The sequence below is a fragment of the Gadus morhua genome, chromosome 4, assembly GCF_902167405.1.
Source record: "Gadus morhua chromosome 4, gadMor3.0, whole genome shotgun sequence".
Taxonomy (NCBI): Eukaryota; Metazoa; Chordata; class Actinopteri; order Gadiformes; family Gadidae; genus Gadus; species Gadus morhua.
This window is the reverse complement of record NC_044051.1, coordinates 836,336-862,066: the sequence shown is the minus strand read 5'-3', so window position 1 is coordinate 862,066 and position 25,731 is coordinate 836,336. Positions and strand designations below refer to the sequence as shown.

Genomic DNA, 25,731 nt, shown 5'->3' with positions numbered 1-25,731 from the left:
TGTTGGGACATCACTGACAGAATGTTGGAAATAACAACTCGTACAGTAGGAGAGGCACTGGCCTGTTCCTAGACTAAGAGATGTGAACACAGAGAGACACTAAAATACACCAACATTCTACATTCCTCCCTCTTGATCATATTTAACGTAGTTTAAAGATCACCATTTAAATGAGAATTCAGTTCATCTGGACAGGCTGAAAATGAAGTTATTAGCCGTTTTTACACCTGTCCTCTGTCTTTTCTCCGCATTTGTACATCAGGAGGTTCGACCGTGAGGGTCATTCACACTTGTTCACACTTGATGCCCGATATGCGCTCATCTTTGTCGCTCAGATTAATAGAATCTCCGGCTGGTTTAGGGGGGTGGGCTTACAAGGGTTGGGATATGACGTAGGGACTATATTATCCAGAGGGAAAACAGAGACCCACCCAGCCCGCTGAGCCATCCCACACATGTACATCAGTCTGTAACCCCCCCTCCGATCCTGATCAGGCCAGAGCAGCTCCTCTACAACCCAGCAGAGCTCACCTGAGGCCTCTCTATGCCCTCACACATGAGGACACGAGAAAAAACAAGAGTGCAACGCACAACACCGTCCGTTTCAGTGTGTTTGGTGTACTGGTCGAGGACATTTAGTGGTGAAGTGGTGATACAGAATGAACAGAAAGCCAACTGCACACCTACACATAGTTTTGATAGGGCAATATTTAAAGCGTCTTAGAGTACCATATATTAAGCGCTATATCAATTTCATTTATTATTATTATTGTTTAACTGCTGCACCAGAACGTATGAATGGGATATGAAATCACTGCTCCATAAAAAAGATAAAGGAATGGTGAGGGCCGTGGTCCCTTTGAAAAGGTCAATAGGTCAGCTGAACATCCGGCAACACAACACGCTGTTAGACATGGACGACTCGGAGTCACATGCAGAGACATGAGAACCCGTCTTCATTCACCCTCTTTGCAGCTGATCTATCACTGATGAATCTCTGTTCGCTGGCTAACCGGGCGCCACTAATGTTTGCTATCAACAGTTCACCAATTCCTGCTCACCAAGGTTCAGTGACAGTCGCGTCCAGAAGTTTGTTGAAAGAGTTGGTCAACGGATTAGACGACTAGATAAACAGAATCATGGCTACCATGTGGGCGACCTACTTTTTTTATGTTTATCAATTTGGTTCTACTTTGTCACTAGGTGGTAGAGACCCAAAGAGAGAGAGAGAGAGAGAGAGAGAGAGAGAGAGAGAGAGAGAGAGAGAGAGAGAGAGAGAGAGAGATTTTATTGTGAGAGGGATATTACTCTGTGTGGAAATAACCTCCCTCCACACACTGATGAAGAGGTGACGGAGGCTCCACTGTTGTGTGTGTGTGTGTGTGTGTGTGTGTGTGTGTGTGTGTGTGTGTGTGTGTGTGTGTGTGTGTGTGTGTGTGTGTGTGTGTGTGTGTGTGTGTGTGTGTGTGTGTGTGTATGTGTATGTGTGGTAATATCCTCCCTGATGAAGAGGTGACGGAGACTCCTGGACCTTCCTCGCGGCCCGCCCGCCCGTCGGCTGCGGGCCGGTAGTTCTCCGGGGGTACCGCCACATCCCCCTTCTGACGCCAAGGTGGGGGCGGCGAGGGGGGGGCCAGACGAGAGCCGGGGGGTTGTTCGGTCACAACCCGCGGGCCCCCAGAGCGCCCTTTATCTAACACACACGCAGACACCGAAACACACACACGGCGTGACGCACAGCCGGACGGCCTCGAAGGGCCCTTTGTGCCCCCCCCCCCGAGGCTAAATGGGAGGGGCGGCGGCCCCCCGGAACACCACGACGCGGCCGGGACCGCCACAGTACCTCCAGAGGGGAGGGGTGTTCCTAAAGTCCCACTGATCCGTTCCCTACCCTTCCTCTTGTTCACGGTGCTCTCAGTGATCCACGGTACCTGAAGGAACATGTGGTCCTGGTGACTAACGTCATCGTCAGGACGTTCTGATAGGAGGGAACCTGACAGGTGACAGGCGTCCGTCAGTAAAGACGGCCCGCGGGCAGCAGCAGCATGATGGGGTCAGTGTGTTGTTGGAGGGGATCCGGTGCAAATGAATGAAATTAAATGAATGCCCTTGTTCATTTATACATGTTCAGATTCTAAATACTTTTACTGTCCACTTTGTGCTTGTAAAGGGCAGGAATATGTATTTGACATGTGCAGTAATCTGCTTTTGAAAAGGGAACATTAAATCACAGCCAGACAGGACACATTGAAATATATCTATATGAATATATATTTATTTATATTTTACTACTATAATAGGACACAGGCCTGCTATTGTATAATAGCAGGCCTGTTGCACCAGTTACTCAAGTTACTCAGGTGCGCATGTGCCAAGCAGCCTGCAGCTCACACACACGCACAGCATGGCAGACGCATACATACAGCACGCACATGCACACACCGCACACACACCTACATACGCACAAACGTACATGGAAACACACACACACACACACACACTTTGTTCTGTTTTGGGCATTTCCTACCAATGCAAATATGTTTAAATGAGTTACTGAAAGCAGTGTTCTGAAATGGAATCAATTAAACGTTTTTAAACCTATTGGAGAAGAAAATATTTAAAATATTGTTGCAAGTGGCCTGTATGCATGGCCTTCACATGCTTTTTGCATAGCTGTACATGTCTTTAGAGATATTGATGTGGATGTTTCCAACACTCTCATATGATGTGTTTCTTACATTGCTCACAGTGCAAATAAGTTTTTGAATGAGTTTCTGAAAGCAGTGTTTTAAGATGGGATATATGTAATGATTGGTAAGCCCATGTTGCAATATAACAAAAATGTTGACGCGTGATTGAGGACTGTATGGAAATAATACAATTCATCTTAATATTTAATATATTGTTTCTTATGGCTCACATTAACGAGAAAATGTCAAACTGGCGCTGCATGGTGGAAAGGTTGCCGACCCCTGGTTACTGTATTCCCTCTCCCTCTCCGTTAATGTGTGTTCGTTTATTTCAAGTAAACTTGTTTTTCTGTGTTATTACAACCTTGCACCACATTAATGCAGTTTGTTTATTCCTTAACACAGTTGTTTTCAGAAATCACATTTAAATGGGTATTAAAACCCGGCTGACTGTTGTTGCCATGGCTCCGCGCACAGACGCTGCGGCCCGGAGCTTTATATTGTTGAATGTGTGGTTCTGTGTGTGTGAAATAACACGTGTGAGTGGGTTAAGACTGGCGTACGCCTGTGCAGAGTTGATGAACATTGGATTTGCGCGTCAAATCGACATTACACCAGACTTTTTTGTCTATTTAGTATTTTGGTAGTCATGGCGATGGCGGAGCGCACGGACGCTGCAGCTCAGAGCACTCGACCCCAGGGTCTTACATCCACCAGTGCAGAGTTGATGCAGCCTCACAACATACCGCCAGACAGAGCCAGACCACCGTGCTCTGCCTGGACTGCTGTCGGGCCTGGGGGGCGACGCAGGCGGCGTAGGGAACGGAGGCAGAAGCGGGGATGCAGAGCGGGTCGACTAGTGAGGCTGAGGAAACAGCCCGTCAGACCGGATCCATGGTCAACACAACGGACGAATTGGAGTTATTGATGGAGGAGAATCGGCACTCTCGGGACTGTTGCGTGACGATCATCACGGAAACTTGGCTGCACTCGCTCGTTCCGGACGCAGCAGTACAGCAGACTAGCCGCACCATGCACAAACAGAGGCACAAACACGCGTTGTTTTTTTTAGTTTTTCATTTTCCGGATCCGTACGGAAACGTAATGAAATGAGTGGACAATGCTGTCTTGGTATCAGGCTAAAGCTCACTCCACCAATTAACAACGTCTAAATCGGTGCATCGACAGATTCTTGGTCATTTCAAATCGTTTCAGGGGCCCACGTATCGATGTGGTCGCATCTGCGTTAATCCAACCGGATACCGATTCGTATCGGTGAACACAGAGACACTGAGGAAGATGATCCTCATCCTCAGGGTCACACGCACACAGGGTGTGTGTGTGTGTGTGCAAGCTTGTGTTTATATGTGATTGCGTGTGTTAATATGTGTGTGTGTCGGTACATATGTTTATTTATACAGCATGTGTGTTTGCATGTGTGGGCACGTGTGTGTGGAATGTATGTTGATGTTAATATATGCGTGTGTGTATCCTCCGACTCGGGGGGGGGGAAGAGAGAGAGAGCTAGAGAGCTAGAGAGCGAGAGCGAGAGCGAGAGCGAGAGCGAGAGCGAGACCGATACAGAGACACTGAAGCTGAGGGGTCCCCCCATACCCAGAACCCAGGAAGGGGGTCCTCCTGGGTGAGCCGATTGTCCCCCCGCAGAAAACCTGCGCCGCTAAACTTGCGCCCTGAGAGGCGTGTCGGCGAAGAGCAGAGGCGTGTTCCGGCGCAAATGATCCATGGTGCTGTCTTACAGATCGCTAAAGCAGTTGCGCTACTGACCGACAAATACCGTGTCTAAGGGCACCAGTGGATAGCGCAGTTGGTGTTGCTATTTGGACGTACCACGGCAGGGCGAAACTGCAACATGTTTTCCATAGGGGCTGCATGAATGAACAGCAGTAGTAGGCTATAACATGCATGAAAATATTAATAACGATAAACTCGAGCAAAGCAGGTTATATCCCAACCTTCCAAAACATAATCTCGTAATAGGGTAAATGATAACGTTGGTTAAATTATTTGGGAAAGAACAGCTGATACAGCGGTGATAAGTTACGCAGAGTAAAGACTCTGCGTTGTGTATTTCTCCCTCGTAGTAGTAATTCTTGAATTGGAAATCAAAGCAACTTGCCAGGTTGGATCCGAGGGTTGAATAGAAGGTTTATTGGAGGATGTCATACAGCACAGGTACAGACTTAGGTGGGATAGTCTCAGTGTAGGAGGTGAGGAGCAGTCTCCAGACGTGCTCCTTGGCTGTCCATCCCTCATCACCAAACCAAAGGGTTGGGGCCAGTATTATAGGAAAGAAAGCGTGAATAACAAAATAACAGTCTCCCTTGATAAGGTATATGGCCCTGGCTATGTCCCAGACGACAGGGTTGGTTCGTCCTTGTTGGGACATCACAAATGGCAGAGTGTTGGAAATAACACCTCGTACAGTAGGAGAGGCACTGGCCTGTTCCTAGACTAAGAGATGTGAACACAGAGAGACACTAAAATACACCAACATTCTACAATCCTCCCTCTTGATCATATTAAACGTAGATAAAGATCATCTTTTAAAATGACAATTCAGTTTATCTACTGGTAAACAATTAACAATTACATGAATCAACAAAATGAAGCATAAAAGGCAATAGCAAACATGAAAAAAGTATACTCATCATCCACAAGTAAGCCAGGTGTAGGCTAATTAAAAAATAAAACACTCATTAGGTAACTCATGATTAAACCAAAACAGATTTAAATTGTAAAATAAAGGAAATGGAGTGTCCAGACAGCGCCCTCTGCTGGGCAGTGGAGCTCCACCTTCCTCTGACAGCTCTCACTGTCCCCAGCAGTAAAGTGGTTCTGTTGGTCTGAACAACACTAAAGGGCCCAGAGAAAGGCTTAGCCTTAGAAACGGGGGGAAGTTTGGGGCACCAGACCTTACGACGGGGGGGGGGCTCTCTAACACAGCTACCCTGAGGGGGGGCAACAAGATCGGGGCAGTCCCCGGGGGGGTCGGTTGGGGGGCGGTCATCCGGTGAAACACACAGGGAGATAACTTGATGACCACATAGAGTATGATAACAGAAAGGACCAATGGCAGTGCCATCTGGACTATCTGAGACAACATAGACCCACCCAGCCCGCTGAGCCATCCCACACATGTACATCAGTCTGTACCCCCCCTCCGATCCAGATCAGGCCAGAGCAGCTCCTCTACAACCCAGCAGAGCTCACCTGAGGCCTCTCTATGCCCTCACACATGATTCAAGGGCTTTGCCCGTTGAGTCTGAACAGGAGAGCAGTGAGGGAGACCAACTGGTAATTGGGCGTGGCGTTCTGAAGGCCAGTGGTCTCCAGGTGAACCAAGTGGGCTCAATGAGGAGATGATGTGTGTGTGCATGTGTGTGTAACGTATGCGCACCCTCACCCCCCCCACCCCCTCATGTGTGTGTGCGCGTGTGTGTGTGTTTGCATGTGTGATAATGTGTCATAATAATGACACATAATAATAATAATGTGTCATTATGGTGACGGGGCTGAGGGTCCGTCACCCCCCCTCCCCCTCAGAATCGGAGAGGGAGAGGGAGAGGGAGAGGGAGAGGGAGAGACGGGGGAGAGAGAGAGGGAGAGGGAGGGAGAGACTATAACTTAGACAGAGACACTGAGGCCCTGCCGACCCCGAGGACCGAGTGTGTGTGTGTGTGTGTGTATGTGTATGTGTATGTGTGTGTGTGTGTGTGTGTGTGTGTGTGTGTGTGTGTGTGTGTGTGTGTGTGTGTGTGTGTGTCGCGGAGAGGCAGCTTTTTTTTTCTACAACCGACACAAAGATGCTGAGGCATCACGCCACTCCACTCCCACCCCCCCCACTACCCTCACCCCCACCCCCGGGAGGAGGTCCTCCTGGGTGAAGGAGGACCAGAAGGTGTGGAGGTGTGTCAGTGTGTCTGAGGACCCTCCTCCACCTGGGGACACTCTGTAGAAGGACAGAGAGCCAGCAGGCCGGTCCAGATACACTCCTACTCTGGTGGAGCCAGCGGGGCGGAGAGGGAGGGCTGTCTCTCTACCGTTGTACCAGACAGAGTAACCATCATCAGAACAATAAAGAGTCCAGGACTTGTTGTTCATTCCAAGCTCGCTGTCACCACCCCCTCCTCTCCTTGTGATTCCTCTGTATGTCACTCCTATCTCAACCCATCCGTCCCTCTCTACCTCCCAGTAACAGCGGCCAGTCAGAGCCTCTTTACCCAACACCTGGTGATGGGAGTTAAATCTGTCTGGGTGATCCGGATACGACTGGTCCTTTCTAACCCACGTCACCTTCCTGTTGTCCTCAGACAGAGAGAGTCGTCTGTAGGCCGTGTTGGAGTCCAGTGTGAGGTCACAGGCATCTGAGGGAGAACCAGACATGATGAGCTGCTGAACCGCTCTTCATCATCTTCATCATCATCACTGGTACTGTTCTGTGGGGGGGGGGGGGGGGGGGGGGGGGGGGGTCATGTGATGTTATAGTTCCACTATTGTTACATAGTAGTAACAATAGTGGACCCGGACCGTCACCCCCCCGCCCCCCCCTCCCCCTCCTCAGCACCACCTCCTCCCCTCCGACTCAACGCCCCCCTCAGCCCCCTCCCGCACACCCCCCCCACCAACAGCCCCCCCTCAGCCCCCGCCCCCCATCAGGCCCCCCTCTCAGTCCCCCCTCTCACCCCTCCCCCTCCCCCAGATGTCTCCCACTTCCCCAACCCCAACCTCAGGGAGGAGGTCCCCCCCCCCCCCTCAGCCATGTGAGGAGGGGGGGGGGGGGTGATGTTATAGTTACACTAATGTTACATTAAGTTTCATTATTTCATTATAGTCCGGGACCAGGACCCTCAGCACCCCCCCCCCCCCCCCCCCCTCAACGCCGTCGGGAGGGGGGGGTCATGTGATGTTATAGTTACACTATTGTTACATTAAGTTGCATTATAGGAACCGGACCGGGACCCTCAGCCCTGTCACCCCCCCGCCCCCTCCCCCTCCTCAGCACCCCCCCTCCCCTCCCACTCGACACCCCCCTCCCCCCATCAGGCCCCCCTCTCACCCCCCCCCCCCCCCCATCAGACCCCCCTCTCACCCCCCCCCCCATCAGGCACCCCTCTCACCCCTCCCCCCATCAGTCCCCCCTCTCACCCCCCCCCCCCATCAGGCCCCCCTCTCACCCCCCCCCCCCCCATCAGGCCCCCCTCTCACCCCCCCCCCCCCCATCAGGCCCCCCTCTCACCCCCCCGCCCCCCCCTCCCCCTCCTCAGCACCACCTCCTCCCCTCCGACTCAACGCCCCCCTCAGCCCCCTCCCGCACACCCCCCCCACCAACAGCCCCCCCTCAGCCCCCTCCCCCCATCAGGCCCCCCTCTCAGTCCCCCCTCTCACCCCTCCCCCTCCCCCAGATGTCTCCCACTTCCCCAACCCCAACCTCAGCCATGTGAGGAGGGGGGGGGGGGGTGATGTTATAGTTACACTAATGTTACATTAAGTTTCATTATTTCATTATAGTCCGGGACCAGGACCCTCAGCACCCCCCCACCCCTCCCCCTCAACGCCGTCGGGAGGGGGGGGTCATGTGATGTTATAGTTACACTATTGTTACATTAAGTTGCATTATAGGAACCGGACCGGGACCCTCAGCCCTGTCACCCCCCCGCCCCCTCCCCCTCCTCAGCACCCCCCCTCCCCTCCCACTCGACACCCCCCTCCCCCCATCAGGCCCCCCTCTCACCCCCCCCCCCCCCATCAGGCCCCCCTCTCACCCCCCCCCCCCCCCCCCCCCATCAGGCCCCCCTTTCACCCCCCCCCCATCAGGCCCCCCTTTCGTCGTCCCCCCCCCATCAGGCCCCCCTTTCACCCCCCCCCCCCCCCCCCTTCAGGCCCCCCTCTCACCCCCCCCCCCCATCAGGCCCCCCTCTCACCCCCCCCCCCATCAGTCCGCCATCTCACCACCACCCCCCCCCATCAGGCCCCCCTCTCACCCCCCCCCCATCAGGCCCCCCTTTCACCCCCCCCCCCCCCCAATCAGTCCGCCATCTCACCACACCCCCCCCCATCAGGCCCTCCTCTCACCCCCCCCCCTCCCCCGAGCCCAGATGTTAGCTTCATGATTCGTGATGGTGGACAGTATTAACATACGTAAGATACATGATGTCAGCCATCATCTTCATTCCCAGTAGGATGTGACCTCACCTCCTGCTGTGTGGACGGACTTTCCATCTCAATAGTGAGTGTGTGATGTGATGAATCAAACAGACACTTACATCTCTGTGGAGCTGGTTTCAGCCTCCACACTCCACCGTGCTCCACACTGGGGGGGAAACAAAGTGAGAGCAGCATGTTGAAACCTTCACCTTCATCATCTGCCGTCTCATAACGTTCTACACTGCATGAGTTACAGCTGCCTCTTCAAACCACTTCATCTAGCAGTGGTGAGCTGTCCTCTCCATACCTGAGAGTGTCCAGTCTCCAGCGTGGATCCTCCAGTCCAGCAGAGAGCAGCGCAGCTCCAGAGTCTCCTGGGTGATTGTAGCTCAGGTCCAGCTCTCTCAGATGGGAGGGGTTGGAGCTCAGAGCTGAGGCCAGAGAAGCACAGCCTTCCTGTGTGACCAGGCAACCAGACAAGCTACACACACACACACACACACACACACACACACACACACACACACACACACACACACACACACACACACACACACACACACACACACACACACACACACACACACACACACACACACACACACACACGTGTGTGTAAAATCCTGTGTTTCCAGTCTGCCAACCAGTTTGTGACGCCTACTCCAAACACAAGTGGCGTTTCCTTGGTGACGTAGAAAGTCCTTTTATGAAGCACTTCCTGGTCCAGTGAAGGGACACCGGTGGCGAGGTGTGTGTGGATGTGTGGAGCTCCTTCTGACCAGCGGTTCAAGATGGCCAAGAGAAAGCTTCTCACACATAATACGTAAGGTTTTCTAAACCACTCCACATTTGGATTGGGACCATTTGCCACAGCGCCACCCCTGGAAGAAGGCCTTCCCGGAAACAAGCGGGTATTCAACGGCCACATAATACATCAGCATTGTAGAGCCCCAAGCCCTAGTCTCTATTCCGCTGTGGAGCGAGGTCCACTCAACCACAGGACTTTGACTTCTTTAGATTTCACTTGATTAAAGTATCACCTTTACCTAGAACTGGGTTAGATTGTACTACCATCTAGATTATAGATCAATCAGGGAAACCACTAACATGATCAAAAGTATTATTATCAGGGGTGCAAACTGGTGATGGCCCCAAAAGGTGACGACATTTTAACGCCAGAAAACAAATGAAAGATCAGTGCACGGACCCAGGCCTTCCTGTGATTCATGCTACGTTCTAACGGTTTAAGTGACTCATTAAAGCAGTCAGTGATGTTCAGACCTACTGTATGAAGCAGTGCTCACAACAACAACTTAATCTATTAGAATTTAAAATGTATTCATGTGAAACTTAAAATACATTTAAGATAAGTAACATACAATACCTTGCAGTAATATTTGCAAACCCCCTTTGACAAATAATGTTAATTTTCTAATGGCAGCACTCTGGCCATCATCATCGGTACAAGAGACAGTTTACTAAATAAAAGACTGGCCGATAGACTACTTACACGGTGAGAGTAGTTGTCCAATTTCCATGTGTGGATGGACTAAGGAATCAGCAATAGTTCACTCAGAATGCATAATAATGTAGTGGTCTCACCCCATAGTCTGTGGGCCAGGACTGATGCAAAGACAATCCTGGCCAAGCAGCACAAGTTCAGTGACAATGTGCCAACATTACTGGCCCATTTATGGGTGCACTAAAGATGCAAGAGTATTCTTAATGTTACTGTTTATAACACAGGGCGCTTTAAGACATTACGAGTATCCATACTTCTCCCAGAACCACTACACCACTGCTTACAGCTGTTGAAATACAGCTGGACTTAACTATCAATTAACATGTATTAATCCTTGGCTTTCCTTATCTATTAGTTTATAATGAATAGAGCTTTAATGAGTTTGTCTCTTCACTGAGTACACAATATAACAATGTTATTCTGTATCCTATTCAGATTTGTGAATAAAGAATTAGCTATTTAAATAATGAGTACTGGAATAGTAAGCTTTAAAACACGTTTTGTTTGACAACTGCAAGTTTCAAATCATTCTTTCCAGAGACCCTCCAAAATGTTTATTTTGAGGCTTTCAGGGGGTCTGAGGTGTCCATCTAGGGGTAAGACCCTCCAAAGACCCCCTGTACTTCACCCCGCTCTAAACTATCACTGTCCCTTATACAGGGGACAGTGGGGGGGCAATAGTATTATATTTTGAGTTCATTTTATATTTATAATTGAAAGGTTGCAGGCATATGGATGTATTAGAATATCCACCTAAACAACAAGGTGTTACATCTCCAATGATACAAAGTCATGGATATGGTCCTCACAGGTACTGAGTTATAAGCTGGGTTATAACTGGCCTCTGATGTGGAAGTTGTGGGGTAACTGTTTGACCATTGAGTAAAACTGACCTGAGATTTTCCAGTGTACAGTGTGGACTCCCCAGTCCAGCAGAGAGCAGCTTCACTCCTGAATCCTGCAGATCATTGGTACTCAGGTCCAGCTCTCTCAGACTAGAGGAGTTGGAGCTGAGAACTGAGGCCAGAGCTTCACAGCATCTCTCTGACAGATGACAGCCAGTCAGCCTTCACACAAACAATGAACACAACATGTTAGGAACTGTGATTAATTTTTTTATTTGAAATTTCTCATAAGACATGTTTTATTAGTTTAACTAAATGTCAATACAGTAGATCTTTAAATTATGACACTTAGATGTCAGATAACTAAAGATTTAAGCAGAGGCGGACAGAGTACACAGCTTCCTTACTTGAGTAAAAGTACAGATACCCCTTGCTAAATTTTACTCAAGTACAAGTAAAAGTACTACAGTCAGATGTCTACTTAAGTAAAAGTACTGAAGTACTTGTTTTTAAAAGTACTTGAGTATCAAGAGTACAAGAGTATGTTTTCTAAATATTGCATTACTACTGCCACAGTGCTTACATTTATGTATAGAAACGTCCTACATGGAGTTATGAAAAATGTTAACACCTTGGAGAATGTAAAAGGAATTGAAAGTAAAATCAAGTAATTTTCATCTTTTTACCATGGCAATAGCACAATAGTATACAGTATAACAGTATACTCAAGAACATAAAAACAATTGCTCAGCTTTCATAAATATGCAATATCATAAAAGAAAATTCAGCTAACAATTCTATGTATGTGTGAGTTTCTCCGTTTTTTTATCAATCAAATCAACAATCGTCTCTCATCTAATTCTGACCATGGAGTTGGCTTTGGCGGAAAGCCAAGGTGATTGCTGATAGGCTGAAGGCTGTCCTAATCAGTTTGAGAGGGAATCACGTTTGAGAGGGAAACAACAAATTGAGGGTTTCCGTGATTTTTCTTTTCTCCTTTTATTTTTCAGAAGGAGTAACGGGTACTCACGGTTATGGATAGAAATGTAACAGAGTAAAGAGTACAATATTTGCCTCTCAAATGTACTTGAGTAAAGTCATGAGTACTCCCAAAAAATGATACTCGAGTAAAGTACAGATCCCTCAAAATTGTACTTAAGTACTGTACTCAAGTAAATGTACTCCGTTACTGTCCGGCTCTGGATTTAAGATAACCTTTAGTTAAAAGAAAAATCCGTTATTTAACTTTACTAAACAACTCTGAAGTGCACCTTACTAGTCACGTTTCCATCTAAAAGGTGAAGCGAATCTTTAGAATGTTCGCAAAAAAGAAATTCGAATCAAGTGTGTTTCCATCAAGTGGTTGCAGCGGAAAACTACACGCATTCCAGGACTTCTCTTATCCTTTTGATAACATGCTCTCTCTTAGGTACATGGTGGAATTAAGTTGTTTTCCATCTAAAAAATGTGTAATCTTTTTTTCTTCGATGAGAGCAAGGAAAACTTTTATCTCTCCATCAGTCCACACGTATCTATTATTCACGTTGCCCATCTGTTCCATGGAAGTATTTATAGGATACAGTGTACATATTGATCATTTGAAATTCATCCCCGCCTTTATACCACAGATACTCTAGGGTCAGTGTTCAGTGACAAGTTCAGTGACAATGTGCCAACATTACTGGCCCATTTATGGGTGCACTAAAGATGCAAGAGTATTCTTAATGTTACTGTTTATAACACAGGGCGCTTTAAGACATTACGAGTATCCATACTTCTCCCAGAACCACTACACCACTGCTTACAGCTGTTGAAATACAGCTGGACTTAACTATCAATTAACATGTATTAATCCTTGGCTTTCCTTATCTATTAGTTTATAATGAATAGAGCTTTAATGAGTTTGTCTCTTCACTGAGTACACAATATAACAATGTTATTCTGTATCCTATTCAGATTTGTGAATAAAGAATTAGCTATTTAAATAATGAGTACTGGAATAGTAAGCTTTAAAACACGTTTTGTTTGACAACTGCAAGTTTCAAATCATTCTTTCCAGAGACCCTCCAAAATGTTTATTTTGAGGCTTTCAGGGGGTCTGAGGTGTCCATCTAGGGGTAAGACCCTCCAAAGACCCCCTGTACTTCACCCCGCTCTAAACTATCACTGTCCCTTATACAGGGGACAGTGGGGGGGCAATGGTATTATATTTTGAGTTTATTTTATATTTATAATTGAAAGGTTGCAGGCATATGGATGTATTAGAATATCCACCTAAACAACAAGGTGTTACATCTCCAATGATACAAAGTCATGGATATGGTCCTCACAGGTACTGAGTTATAAGCTGGGTTATAACTGGCCTCTGATGTGGAAGTTGTGGGGTAACTGTTTGACCATTGAGTAAAACTGACCTGAGAGTTTCCAGTGTACAGTGTGGACTCCCCAGTCCAGCAGAGAGCAGCTTCACTCCTGAATCCTGCAGATCATTGGTACTCAGGTCCAGCTCTCTCAGACTAGAGGAGTTGGAGCTGAGAACTGAGGCCAGAGCTTCACAGCATCTCTCTGACAGATGACAGCCAGTCAGCCTTCACACAAACAATGAACACAACATGTTAGGAACTGTGATTAATTTTTTTATTTGAAATTTCTCATAAGACATGTTTTATTAGTTTAACTAAATGTCAATACAGTAGATCTTTAAATTATGACACTTAGATGTCAAATAACTAAAGATTTAAGCAGAGGCGGACAGAGTACACAGCTTCCTTACTTGAGTAAAAGTACAGATACCCCTTGCTAAATTTTACTCAAGTACAAGTAAAAGTACTACAGTCAGATGTCTACTTAAGTACTTTTAAAAACAAGTACTTCAGTACTTTTACTTAAGTATCAAGAGTACAAGAGTATGTTTTCTAAATATTGCATTACTACTGCCACAGTGCTTACATTTATGTATAGAAACGTCCTACATGGAGTTATGAAAAATGTTAACACCTTGGAGAATGTAAAAGGAATTGAAAGTAAAATCAAGTAATTTTCATCTTTTTACCATGGCAATAGCACAATAGTATACAGTATAACAGTATACTCAAGAACATAAAAACAATTGCTCAGCTTTCATAAATATGCAATATCAGAAAAGAAAATTCAGCTAACAATTCTATGTATGTGTGAGTTTCTCCGTTTTTTTATCAATCAAATCAACAATCGTCTCTCATCTAATTCTGACCATGGAGTTGGCTTTGGCGGAAAGCCAAGGTGATTGCTGATAGGCTGAAGGCTGTCCTAATCAGTTTGAGAGGGAATCACGTTTGAGAGGGAAACAACAAATTGAGGGTTTCCGTGATTTTTCTTTTCTCCTTTTATTTTTCAGAAGGAGTAACGGGTACTCACGGTTATGGATAGAAATGTAACAGAGTAAAGAGTACAATATTTGCCTCTCAAATGTACTTGAGTAAAGTCATGAGTACTCCCAAAAAATGATACTCGAGTAAAGTACAGATCCCTCAAAATTGTACTTAAGTACTGTACTCAAGTAAATGTACTCCGTTACTGTCCGGCTCTGGATTTAAGATAACCTTTAGTTAAAAGAAAAATCCGTTATTTAACTTTACTAAACAACTCTGAAGTGCACCTTACTAGTCACGTTTCCATCTAAAAGGTGAAGCGAATCTTTAGAATGTTCGCAAAAAAGAAATTCGAATCAAGTGTGTTTCCATCAAGTGGTTGCAGCGGAAAACTACACGCATTCCAGGACTTCTCTTATCCTTTTGATAACATGCTCTCTCTTAGGTACATGGTGGAATTAAGTTGTTTTCCATCTAAAAAATGTGTAATCTTTTTTTCTTCGATGAGAGCAAGGAAAACTTTTATCTCTCCATCAGTCCACACGTATCTATTATTCACGTTGCCCATCTGTTCCATGGAAGTATTTATAGGATACAGTGTACATATTGATCATTTGAAATTCATCCCCGCCTTTATACCACAGATACTCTAGGGTCTATACTAGCATATAACCGCGTTTTCTGATTACAGTTTAAGAACTTTACAGTAAAGCTTACTGTCTGATTATATGATAAGCAGAATATAAATGTTACTGTTAGAGCCATGGAGAGGATAAGGCTTATGTTTGCTTTTTTTGCCTTATTTGTTAATAATATATTTTGCTTTAATTTATAATAATTAATCATAACTGATATATTGTTTTATCTTAATGTGATTGATGTCTATTCAGTAGATTAGGCTTTATTATGCTCTTATTTTGCCCTGCCACAAATTGATACTGCCGTTAAGCACAGCTAATCGTAGTAAAGTGTCGTAAAGCCATGTGGGCAACTGTCGGCGTCTCTGCATTGTTATTAAGTGTTCGCAGCAGGACGGCAGCAACCACCTTTCTGACCGTAGCTTAACGTAGCTAAACCTAATTTAGGCATACGAAACTTACTTTTTGCTGTCAATTATTTTGAGGTGACCGGATTGCTTTTTGTTCAATGTGGATTATGTTTTGGGAATAAATGGCCACATTTTTTCCTTTTACATCGGCCCTCGTTTCCTTCTTCGACGAAAAGCACGAGTACAGAAATTGTACGTCCTTGCAAGAGTAGGAAATAGGTTGCCACTACAGTTACAACACACACCTCATAGCGTTAATAACAAACTAAGGATGTGTTACAACACCAGTGGTGGGTAGTAACGCGTTGCAGGTAACGCAAATCAGTAAAAAAGTATTTTTTTCCAGTAACGAGTACTTTTCACGTTGCTTTTTGAAGTCTGTAATTTTACTGTTACTCGAGTAAATATTTGATTTAGAACCCTACTCTTTACTCAATTACATTTTCCATTGGGCCTGCATTAAAATTAGTATTTTGATAAACACATTATCTTCGTTGACACGTGTACACGTAACGCGCCAGCGTAGGCTGAATCGCAATCGCGTCAAGACAAATCTGATTGGCCAATCAGCTAACCAAGCCATCCTGGGTAGTGTTCCTACAAAGCTCTCGCCTTTAGTCAAATGCACAGAGCTGAAATCAATTTACATTTTTAGTGTGGCAATTGGTTTGAAATGACATGAAATTAATTTTGTTGTTATTAACCATACCGTCATTAACAAACTAAGACTGTGTTACAACACACACCACATACTGTCATTAGCAAACTAAGAATGTGTGACAACACACACCTCATACCGTCATTAAAAAAACTATGGCCCAATCCCAAAGTGAGCCCTGAGGACTAAGGACTAAGGATTTCATTGATCTCAGGTGCTAAGTGAGCGCGTGTGTGAGGTCACATGGGCTCAGATAGGTGAGATATATGAGATTTGGACAGAACTTCACAAGAGCACATGTTACCTTGGCAACGTTTAATCACAAAGATTCTGCTGACACTTGCCGGGTTTAGGAATTCTAATTTTTAGGTTTTTTTTTGTAAATGCAATGAAAACAATCGGCTACAGCAATTTAATGATATATGCAAATATACATTTTACTTTTGAATAATTTATAGTATAAAGGATGTATTGAATTAGGTGATTATTGGCCTAAACATAGGCTACTAGTCATAAGTCAGAACGGGCAACATTTGGCTGAATTATAAAAGGTATAAGTAGTAATATGAAGAGCTGTTTAGGAGCCAAAAGAGCCGGCTCTTGTTGGTGAGCTGATCCAAATTATCCGGCTCACTGAAAAAAGGCCGAAATTCCCATCTGGTCGCGCATTGACAGTAGCGTCGTCTTGTTGTTTACCTTCCTAATTTCCGGATTTCCCTAAGGTCTCCGCGGTAAACGTCTCAACGCTTTGAACTGTGGGTAATTCCATTAGGTGAAGTCTGCACTGATGCAGACTCACGGAAAGGGCTCGGTAAGTGTGGACTAAAAACCCTCACGCCCTTTGGAATTCGACATTGGGACAGCCCTCAAGCCTCAATAATTTCGCGAGAACCCGCAGCAAAGTCTGTGAGTCCATGAGTCCGGACATTGGGATTGGGCCTAAGAATGTGTTACAACACACACCTCATACGTCATTAACAAACTAAGAATGTGTTACAACACACACCTCATAGTGTCATCAACAAAAGAAGAATGTGTTACAACACACACCTCATAGTAGGGCTGCAGGATATGGGCAAAATATGATATCCCGATATTTTTTGGCTGAATGGCTATATCCATCTCGATATTTTCTATAGAGTGGGCTTTGTCGCATTGTCCTGCGTACTACGGTGAGGGTTTCAATGTAGTGCTTAGATCGTGCCCAAAAAGTCAAGCCCGACCCGGCCCAAGCCCGTGCACGTTCTGTCCGAGCCCGGCCCGACCCAACACATTAACTGTAATTATGAGCCCGAGCCCAACTTCAACCCGACAATTTTTTTAATACATAGGCCTATGTAACTTTGCACACATTAGTTACTAGGCCTACTCTGCTAAATATATATGTAAGGGATAATGTATAGAACACCGGTCATTATCGGGAAAATAAGCCCCGCCAGGGCGAACAGTACACCGAGGCGCAGCGAAGATGTCTTGCTTCACCCTGAAAGGGCTTATTTTCGATAAAGACCGGCGACATTCTACACATTATCCCGCTTATTACACGGCTACTTGCCAAAACGAAAAAATAACTTCACGTGGTGTGTCTTTTTACAATTTATTCGTCACCAGAATTCGTAGTGTTGATCAGCAGAGAAATAATTTGTCTGCAAAGACGGTGACGTTGCAAGCAACGGAAGATGCTGGGGTTGACAAGTCACCGGACAACTACCCATGCAAGTGAACGGAGCGTTCCACGGCATTGAAAAGACCTGTGTAATAAAGGCCTATAATATTTCTGTTTATGGCATAGATTTCTCCTCAGATTAGGCCAATAAACCAATGAAAAATAAATAAATAAAGATCGTCGATCAAAGGCCCGGCCCGACCCGGCCCGAGGATAGTGGTGGGAAATATCGGGTCGGGTTGGGTCTGGCTCGGGCAGAGAATCTAAACTCTATTTCAGTGCGCCCTAACTTTAATTCCCCAGCCCCCTCCCTTCTCCGTTCCATTTGGGAACATGTTTGGTTTAATTTCGCTTGTTTCGTATATTTTAATTAATTAATTAATTAAGGGTGCCACCAGAGAGCGCCCCCAACACATTTGCCGCCCTAGGCGATCGCCTTGGTAGCCTATGCCGAGCGCCGGCCCTGGTTTCGGGGCAGCAGAAGCTGTCGCGGCCGGTGATGCAGCAGCACAGCCACAGAGTTTTACGCATTCCTTATACTGCACTTTGTGCCGCTGCTGTAAATGGTGGAACAGATTTGTCGTGCTTCCACTTTTAGCCGCATCGGTTTTGCGACATTCTCTACAGATGACCTGCAGCTGTTGCATCTGTTTTTTTAACCCAAACCATTTCCATATTATGGAGCCGTTGTTGCTCCTCATTGAAACAATTTCGTCTCCCACCCCCGTCTCGTTTTCTTCACCGGTATCCTCCATGCTTGTTGTGTTGTGAGGGGGCGGAAGGGGCGGGAATGAGGCGTCTTTGCACACGGCACGTTCGGAAGGACAGAGTGGGAGGGGGAGGGGTCGCGCTCACACAGTCTCCAAGGCAAACACAGACGCTCGAGGTGGAAACTGACAATTTTAACGCATATATTGATATAAACGATATTGCCAAATCTTGTATCCCCTTGGAAATTATATAGCCGATATATCTTACATAGCCGATATATCCTGCAGCCCTACCTCATAGCGTCATTAACAAACTAAGAATGTGTTACAACACACACCTCATACCGTCATTAACAAACTAAGAATGTGTTACAACACACACTAATATGCGTGTGTTGTAATGGTAAAATTCTATTCTCACGTTCTTTCTCGAACTGCCCTTTGATGTCTGTACCTTTTCCCTGACCCCCTTGGGAAGGGGTGGGAGTCAAGGGTCACGGCTACGTCCCCCGCTGATACACACATGAGGGTTTCCATCTATTATTGACCACCATCTGGTTAGCCATGCTAGTTTTATTGGGGAGCAGAGCTGTTACCAGCATCCTGAAAACACTGTTTAAGAGGTCCTTGCTTTGCCAATGCTCTGGACTTCTCCTAGCGGAGCTCTTGGAGAGCCGCAGGGCGAACTCCCATCTGAGGCCTCAGATTACTGTATGTTTGATGCATGTTATTATATGTTTATTACTTTAATCTGTTCAATGTCCTCTGATGTAGAACGTGTGGTGTAACTGTTTGAGATATTGAGTAAAACTGACCTGAGAGTTTCCAGTGTACAGTGTGGACTCCCCAGTCCAGCAGAGAGCAGCTTCACTCCTGAATCCTGCAGATCATTGGTACTCAGGTCCAGCTCTTTCAAACTAGAGGAGTTGGAGCTGAGAACTGAGGCCAGAGCTTCACAGCATCTCTCTGATAGATGACAGCCATTCAACCTTAACAATATACACAATATGTTAGGAACGGTGATTAAAATGACCTAAATCTTTTAATTTAAACGTATTGAAGGACTTGGGTATCAACCTATAACGTTATAGCGGCCAATAACATAATAACTGCCAGTAAGGTCATTGAAATGTAATAAAGCCAATGACGTAATAACTTGCCAACAATGTAATAAAGTTGTTGAGCCAATAACCTGATAACTTTTTGCAAATAATGTGATAACTTATTACGTTATTAGCTGCTTGTATCAAAAAAATACTTTGAAAATGTAATAACTGAGCCAATAATGTAATAAATGAGGCATCACTTTATTTTATTTTATATTTCTGGAGAGAAACTGTCACACCTAGCGTTATTATTGCATCTTGCATCACATGTTTAAACATCTGACCTCACAGTTACCCTCCACCCTCCTACCCCCTCCAGAGGATGCCTTAAAGGACCAAAGAGTGAATTTGGATTAATATGTAACCCTTAGGGTTCCGTTATAGTACTCGGTGTACCCAACTCCGTGACCACGCAGACGCTTCAATGGAGTCGTGAGCTTTTTGAAGTTCAACTATAGCGGAACCTTAGAGTTACATATTAATCCAAATTCACTCTTTGCTCCTTTAAGGCATCCTCTGGAGGGGGTATGAGGCTGGAGGGGTCACTGTAAGGTCAGATATTTAAACATGATACGAGATGAAAATACAATAAAGTGATAGGTCATATATTACATCCTTGGCTCAGTTATTACATTTTAAAAGTTTTGTATTTATTTCCAAGCCAATAACGTAATAACCCGCCAATAACGTAATAAGTTATTACATTATTGGCAAGTTATCATGTTATTGGCTTTATTACATTTAAATTAATACGTTATTGGCAGTTATTACGTTATTGGCCGTTATTACGTTATTGGTTGCTTCAACGTGTTAAAAAATTGAATAAGATACGTTTTATTAATGGAAATACATTCAATCCTTTATTGTTAATTTAATAATCTGTGTAACTTTCACTTTTAACATAATAAAGTTATTGTCTTTATCTTTAATAGAAAAGTGGGTCAGTGGGTTTATTGTAATATATGTTATTAGTGAACCTACAGATATGTTTTGTTAGTTCTAACTTCTTTTCTACTATCAGGTATATTGTGTTGTGTATTGTCATACATTATTATGAGTGAACCTACAGAGATCTTTTGGAGGCTTTGATCACTGGCAGCAGCCTCAGAAGACCCTCCTCTGTAGCTGAGTATTCCTTCAGGTCAAACACTTCCAGCTCTTCTTCTGATGACAGTAAGATGAAGACCAGAGCTGACCACTGAGCAGGTGAGAAATGTGTTTTGAAGAGACTTCCTGATGTCAGGGACTGTTGGATCTCCTCCACTAGAGAACAGTTGTTCAGCTCATTCAGACAGTGGAACAGATTGATGCTTCTCTCTGGAGACAGATTACCACCTAACTTCTCCTTGATATAAGACACTGTTTTCGCCTCGGTTTGTGAGCTACTTCTTGTCTGTCCCAGCAGACCTCGTAGGACAATCTGATTGGTCTTCAGAGAGAGGCCCAGGAGGAAGCGGAGGAACAAGTCCAGGTGTCCGTTCTTACTCTGTAAGGCCTTGTCCACGGCACTCTGATAGAAGAGGATGTGTTCATCTTCATTGGAGATGAGTTCATCTTCATCGTAGCTGAATTCATCATCGGAGAAGATGAGTTCATCTTGAACACACTCAGCAGGGATCTGATCTTCACCATAGGTGAAGATTAACTGTTCTTCTTTGAGCAGATTGACCCCAGTGTTGATAAAGGACCAGAAGACATACAGGGCAGCCAGAAACTCCTGGATGCTCAGATGGACAAAGCAGAACACTTTGTCCTGGTACAGCCCACACTCCTCTTTAAAGATCTGGGTGAACACTCCTGAGTACACTGAGGCTGCTCTGATATCGATGCCACACTCTGCCAGGTCTGCCTCGTAGAAGATTAGGTTGCCGTTCTCCAGCTGGTTAAAAGCCAGTTTTCCCAGAGAATGAATGATCTTCCTGCTCTCTGAACTCCAGTCTGGATCTGTTTCAGCTCTCCCACGGTACTTCCTGTCCGCCTGTATGGACTGAACCCTCAGGAAGTGGATGTACATCTGAGTCACGGTCTTGGGCATCTCTTCTCCTATCTGGGATGTTTTGAAGCAATCCTCCAGAACTGTAGAAGTGATCCAACAGAAGACTGGGATGTGACACATGATGTGGAGGCTTCGTGATTTCTTGACGTGGGAAATGATTGTTTTGGCCAGCGACTCCTCTCTGAATCTCTTACTGAAGTACTCCTCCTTCTGTGTGTCGGTGAACCCTCTCACCTCTGTCACCATGTCAACACACACAGCAGGGATCTGGTTGGCTGCCGCAGGGCGTGTGGTTATCCAGATGCGAGCAGAGGGAAGCAGGACGCCCCTGATGAGGTTTGTCAGCAGCACTTCCACCGAGGTGGACTTTGTGACATCAGTCCAGATCGGGTTGTTCTGGAAGTCCAGAGGAAGTCGACACTCATCCAGACCATCCAAGATAAAGACAACTTGGAACCGGTGGAATCTGCAGATTCCTGCTTCTTTGGTCTCGATGAAGAAGTGATGAAGCAGTTCCACCAAGCTAAACTCTTTCCCTTTCAGTAAATTCAGCTCTCTGAAAGTGAGGAGAAATGTGAAGTGTATGTCCTGGTCGGTTTTCCTTTCAGCCCAGCCCAGAGTGAACTTGTGTGTTAAGACGGTTTTACCAATGCCGGCCACTCCAGTTGTCATTATTGTCCTGATTGGTTGATCTTGTCCAGGTAAGGTTTTAAAGATGTCCTCACATCTGATTGGTATTTCCTCCTTGGCTGGTTTCCTGGAAGATGTTTCAATCAGTCTGACCTCATGTTCCTTGTTGACATCTCCACAGCCTCTCTCTGTGATGAAGAGCTCTGTGTAGAAGTCATTCAGATCGGTTCGCTGTCCTGCTTTAGCGATTCCCTCAATCACACACCTGAACTTCTCCCGCAAATGAGTCTTAATTTTTTGTTGGCAATCGACGGCATCAGATGCTAAAAAATAAAACAACAGAAGACATCAGTTAGTGGAAGGTGACATCAGTTGAACCAGTTCAATATTTCCTATTTAATTATCATTTTTGTGATATTAAGTGGCATGTTACACATGTTACAGATTCAAAATGTTCAGGACTATTTTGATATTTTCACAGCAGTATGATTGGTCGAATGATAGTAATAATGATAGTGAATCAGTGTCAAGTGACTTGTTGTGCTGATATAACAAGATGGTGTTGCATCTCTTCAACTGAGTTATTCTGCAGTTGATCTGCAGTATAATGCTTGACATTCTTTAACCTGATACCCCCACAATAACCCTAGATATCTGGATCAAACCACTTAGCCTGATCCCCCCACAATAACCCTACATGTCTGGATCAAACTATTTAACCTGATACCCTCACCATAACTATACATATCTGGATCAAACCATTTAACCTGATATCCCCAAAATAAACTACACATCTGGATCAAACTTTTTAACATGATACCCCCACAATAACCCTACATATCTGGATCAAACCATTATACCTGAAAGTCTATTTCTACATTTTCTATCTCTTATTTCCGCATGGGTTTCCTCTTTTTCAAAATAACAGTATATTTAGTCTCAAATAAGTTTCTTACTGCTCTGCTTTCAAAATAAGAGTATTTTCTGTCTTCCGAATAAGAGTCTCTTACCGCCCCACAGTGTGTCGGCCAGTTCCTCCTGGTTCATCTCCATCAGGCAGAGCTTTGTGATGTCCACCACTCCCTCTATGGCGCGCCTCCTCTGCTCCTCCTTCTTACCATCCTCCTCCTCCTCCTCCTCCTCCCTCTGACTCTCTGAGCATTGTGGGTAATCTGGGAAGAGAACCCTCCAGAGCTTCTTCAGCTCCTTGTCTAGAAAAGCGTGTGCGTTTTCCTCAGCCCTCTGGAACAGAAAAAAATCACGGAGAACTATACTCTGAACTAACTGACATCAAAAGCATCTTTCCTGCATTCACGTCCCGCTAGACAAGAGATGCTTTCTAATGTTCATGGAGAGCTGAAGTCAAACGTCTTGGTGGACATTTACACACCTTGATCAGCTCTGTTTGATGCTGCTGTAGAGACTGAGCACTGGTGACCTTTGACCTCTCTTGGTGTCTATGGGGAACACACACACACACACACACACACACACACACACACACACACACACACACACACACACACACACACACACACACACACACACACACACACACACACACACACACACACACACACACACACACACACACACACACACCTTTTAATCACACTGCAGTTTTCACGCTGACAAGATAATTCCTCTTACAAGGCATTTTTATGGGGAGATCATTTCACTTGTTTCAAGCTTTCAAGTCCTTTGTTAACTTAATTAGATATTATAACTTAACTATTATATAACATATATATTATATAACATATATATTATATAACAATTATATAATAGTTATATATATAACTATTACAACTAATGATGTGTTTTTACTCTGAATAACCTAATGCTTTGAACTAGAATCACAGAATTATAAATCTGTATGATCAACACTATCGTAAAAACGTTGTCAAAGTCATAGTCTAATTTAAGCATGTTATCTTTTCCTTCTCTTATATTAAGAACAGACAATGACCAAATGGGGTTGACTGTTTTACTGTCAGACACACACACACACACACACACACACACACACACACACACACACACACACACACACACACACACACACTGCAGTTTTCACAGTGACAAGATAATTCTTCTTACAAGGCTGTTTTTAGGTGAGAGCATTTCACTTGTTTCCAGCTTTAAATCCTTAATTATCATGATAAATTAAAAAATATATATGTACTTCCTTAAATAATACTTAAATATTGTACCTTGTTACTGATGTGTTTTTACTCTGAGTACCCTAATGCTTTGAACTAGAATCACAGAATTATAAATCTGTTTGATCAACTCTGACGCACCAAACTTTGTCAAAGTCTAATTTAAGCATGTTCTCTATCGTATCGAGACCATCTCTCCACTCCGTTGCATATTCCATATGTACGGGGTATAACCCCCATGACTGCTAAGGACCGTGGATAGGCTTTAAGACACACCGGCACGCCCGGTCACGCCCACACCACTATAAAACACTGGTGTAGACGTGCAATCATTGATTGTTTGATCTCCACTGTGAAAGGTACCGTGTGGGGTTGTGTGTTAGATTAACGTGTGTGGGTTACAGCATTGGTATCCGCTTGCCAGTGTAAGTTTTGGAGTCTGTCTGCGGACAGCCTCCTTGGATCGCGTAGCCTAACCCGGAAAAGAAAGATCCTTTTTGGCTTGGTAGTGACACCGACGTATTGTACGTGCGACCCAGGACTTGCGCGTTGGTTTCAGGTCCCTCGCCTGGCAGTGACTTCGGTCCGCTAGAGGCGAGGCAACAACGTTTCTGTGGCAACACAGAAGTCCTACCAACGCCAGTGTCCCACTCCTTATCGGTGCGTCGCTGCGGTCCAGGGGGCTGCTGTCTACCTCCGTAGGAGCTCTCGCCTAAGCAGCCGGCGAGTGTGATTGTCCGACACCTTTTTCATAGCCATATCGTGTTTAATCCGCTCCCTGGCTGAAAGCAAAGCTGTGAGAGCCTTGACAGTGTATTGTCCGTGAAACCCACCACTCACGCACTGCGCCACGCCCTGCCGAACAGTAGGCTGTGCTTTGGCGAGCTGAAGGCAGGTGAACATTGTTCCAGCTAGCTACCAATCCCGGATAGCCAAGCGTTTTGCTCGGAACTGGGTCGGCAGCAATTCCTCGAAACGGAGCTGCCTGAGAAAGTTAATTAATTAATTAATTAATCATGCCGATGCATACAAGGGAAGTCCGCTGCCATTTTTTCACATCAAAACGGGGAGGGTTACCTACCTTGGAAGGGCCAGTAAGAAAGATGAGGAGGCTCAGTGCTCGGGGGCTCCGCGAGCCTACCTGTTCTCCCTCAGTGTTCCTAGGGCCCCCGATTCTCTATGC

General features: G+C 45.3%; 1 protein-coding gene across 1 annotated transcript; it reads right to left on the bottom strand.

The window, feature by feature from the left end:
* Positions 1-284: 284 nt before the first annotated feature.
* LOC115542915 (NACHT, LRR and PYD domains-containing protein 3-like) lies at positions 285-25,451 on the bottom strand. The gene is made up of 12 exons (XM_030355412.1): positions 25,389-25,451; positions 25,183-25,260; positions 23,397-23,670; positions 20,828-22,709; positions 13,637-13,810; positions 9,163-9,336; positions 8,975-9,021; positions 6,509-7,075; positions 3,437-3,555; positions 1,844-1,931; positions 1,532-1,693; positions 285-352 (listed from the first exon to the last, which is right to left on the bottom strand). The coding sequence occupies exons 1-12, from the start codon at positions 25,449-25,451 to the stop codon at positions 285-287; spliced, it is 3,696 nt and encodes a 1,231-aa protein (XP_030211272.1).
* Between the last annotated feature and the right edge of the window lie 280 nt (positions 25,452-25,731).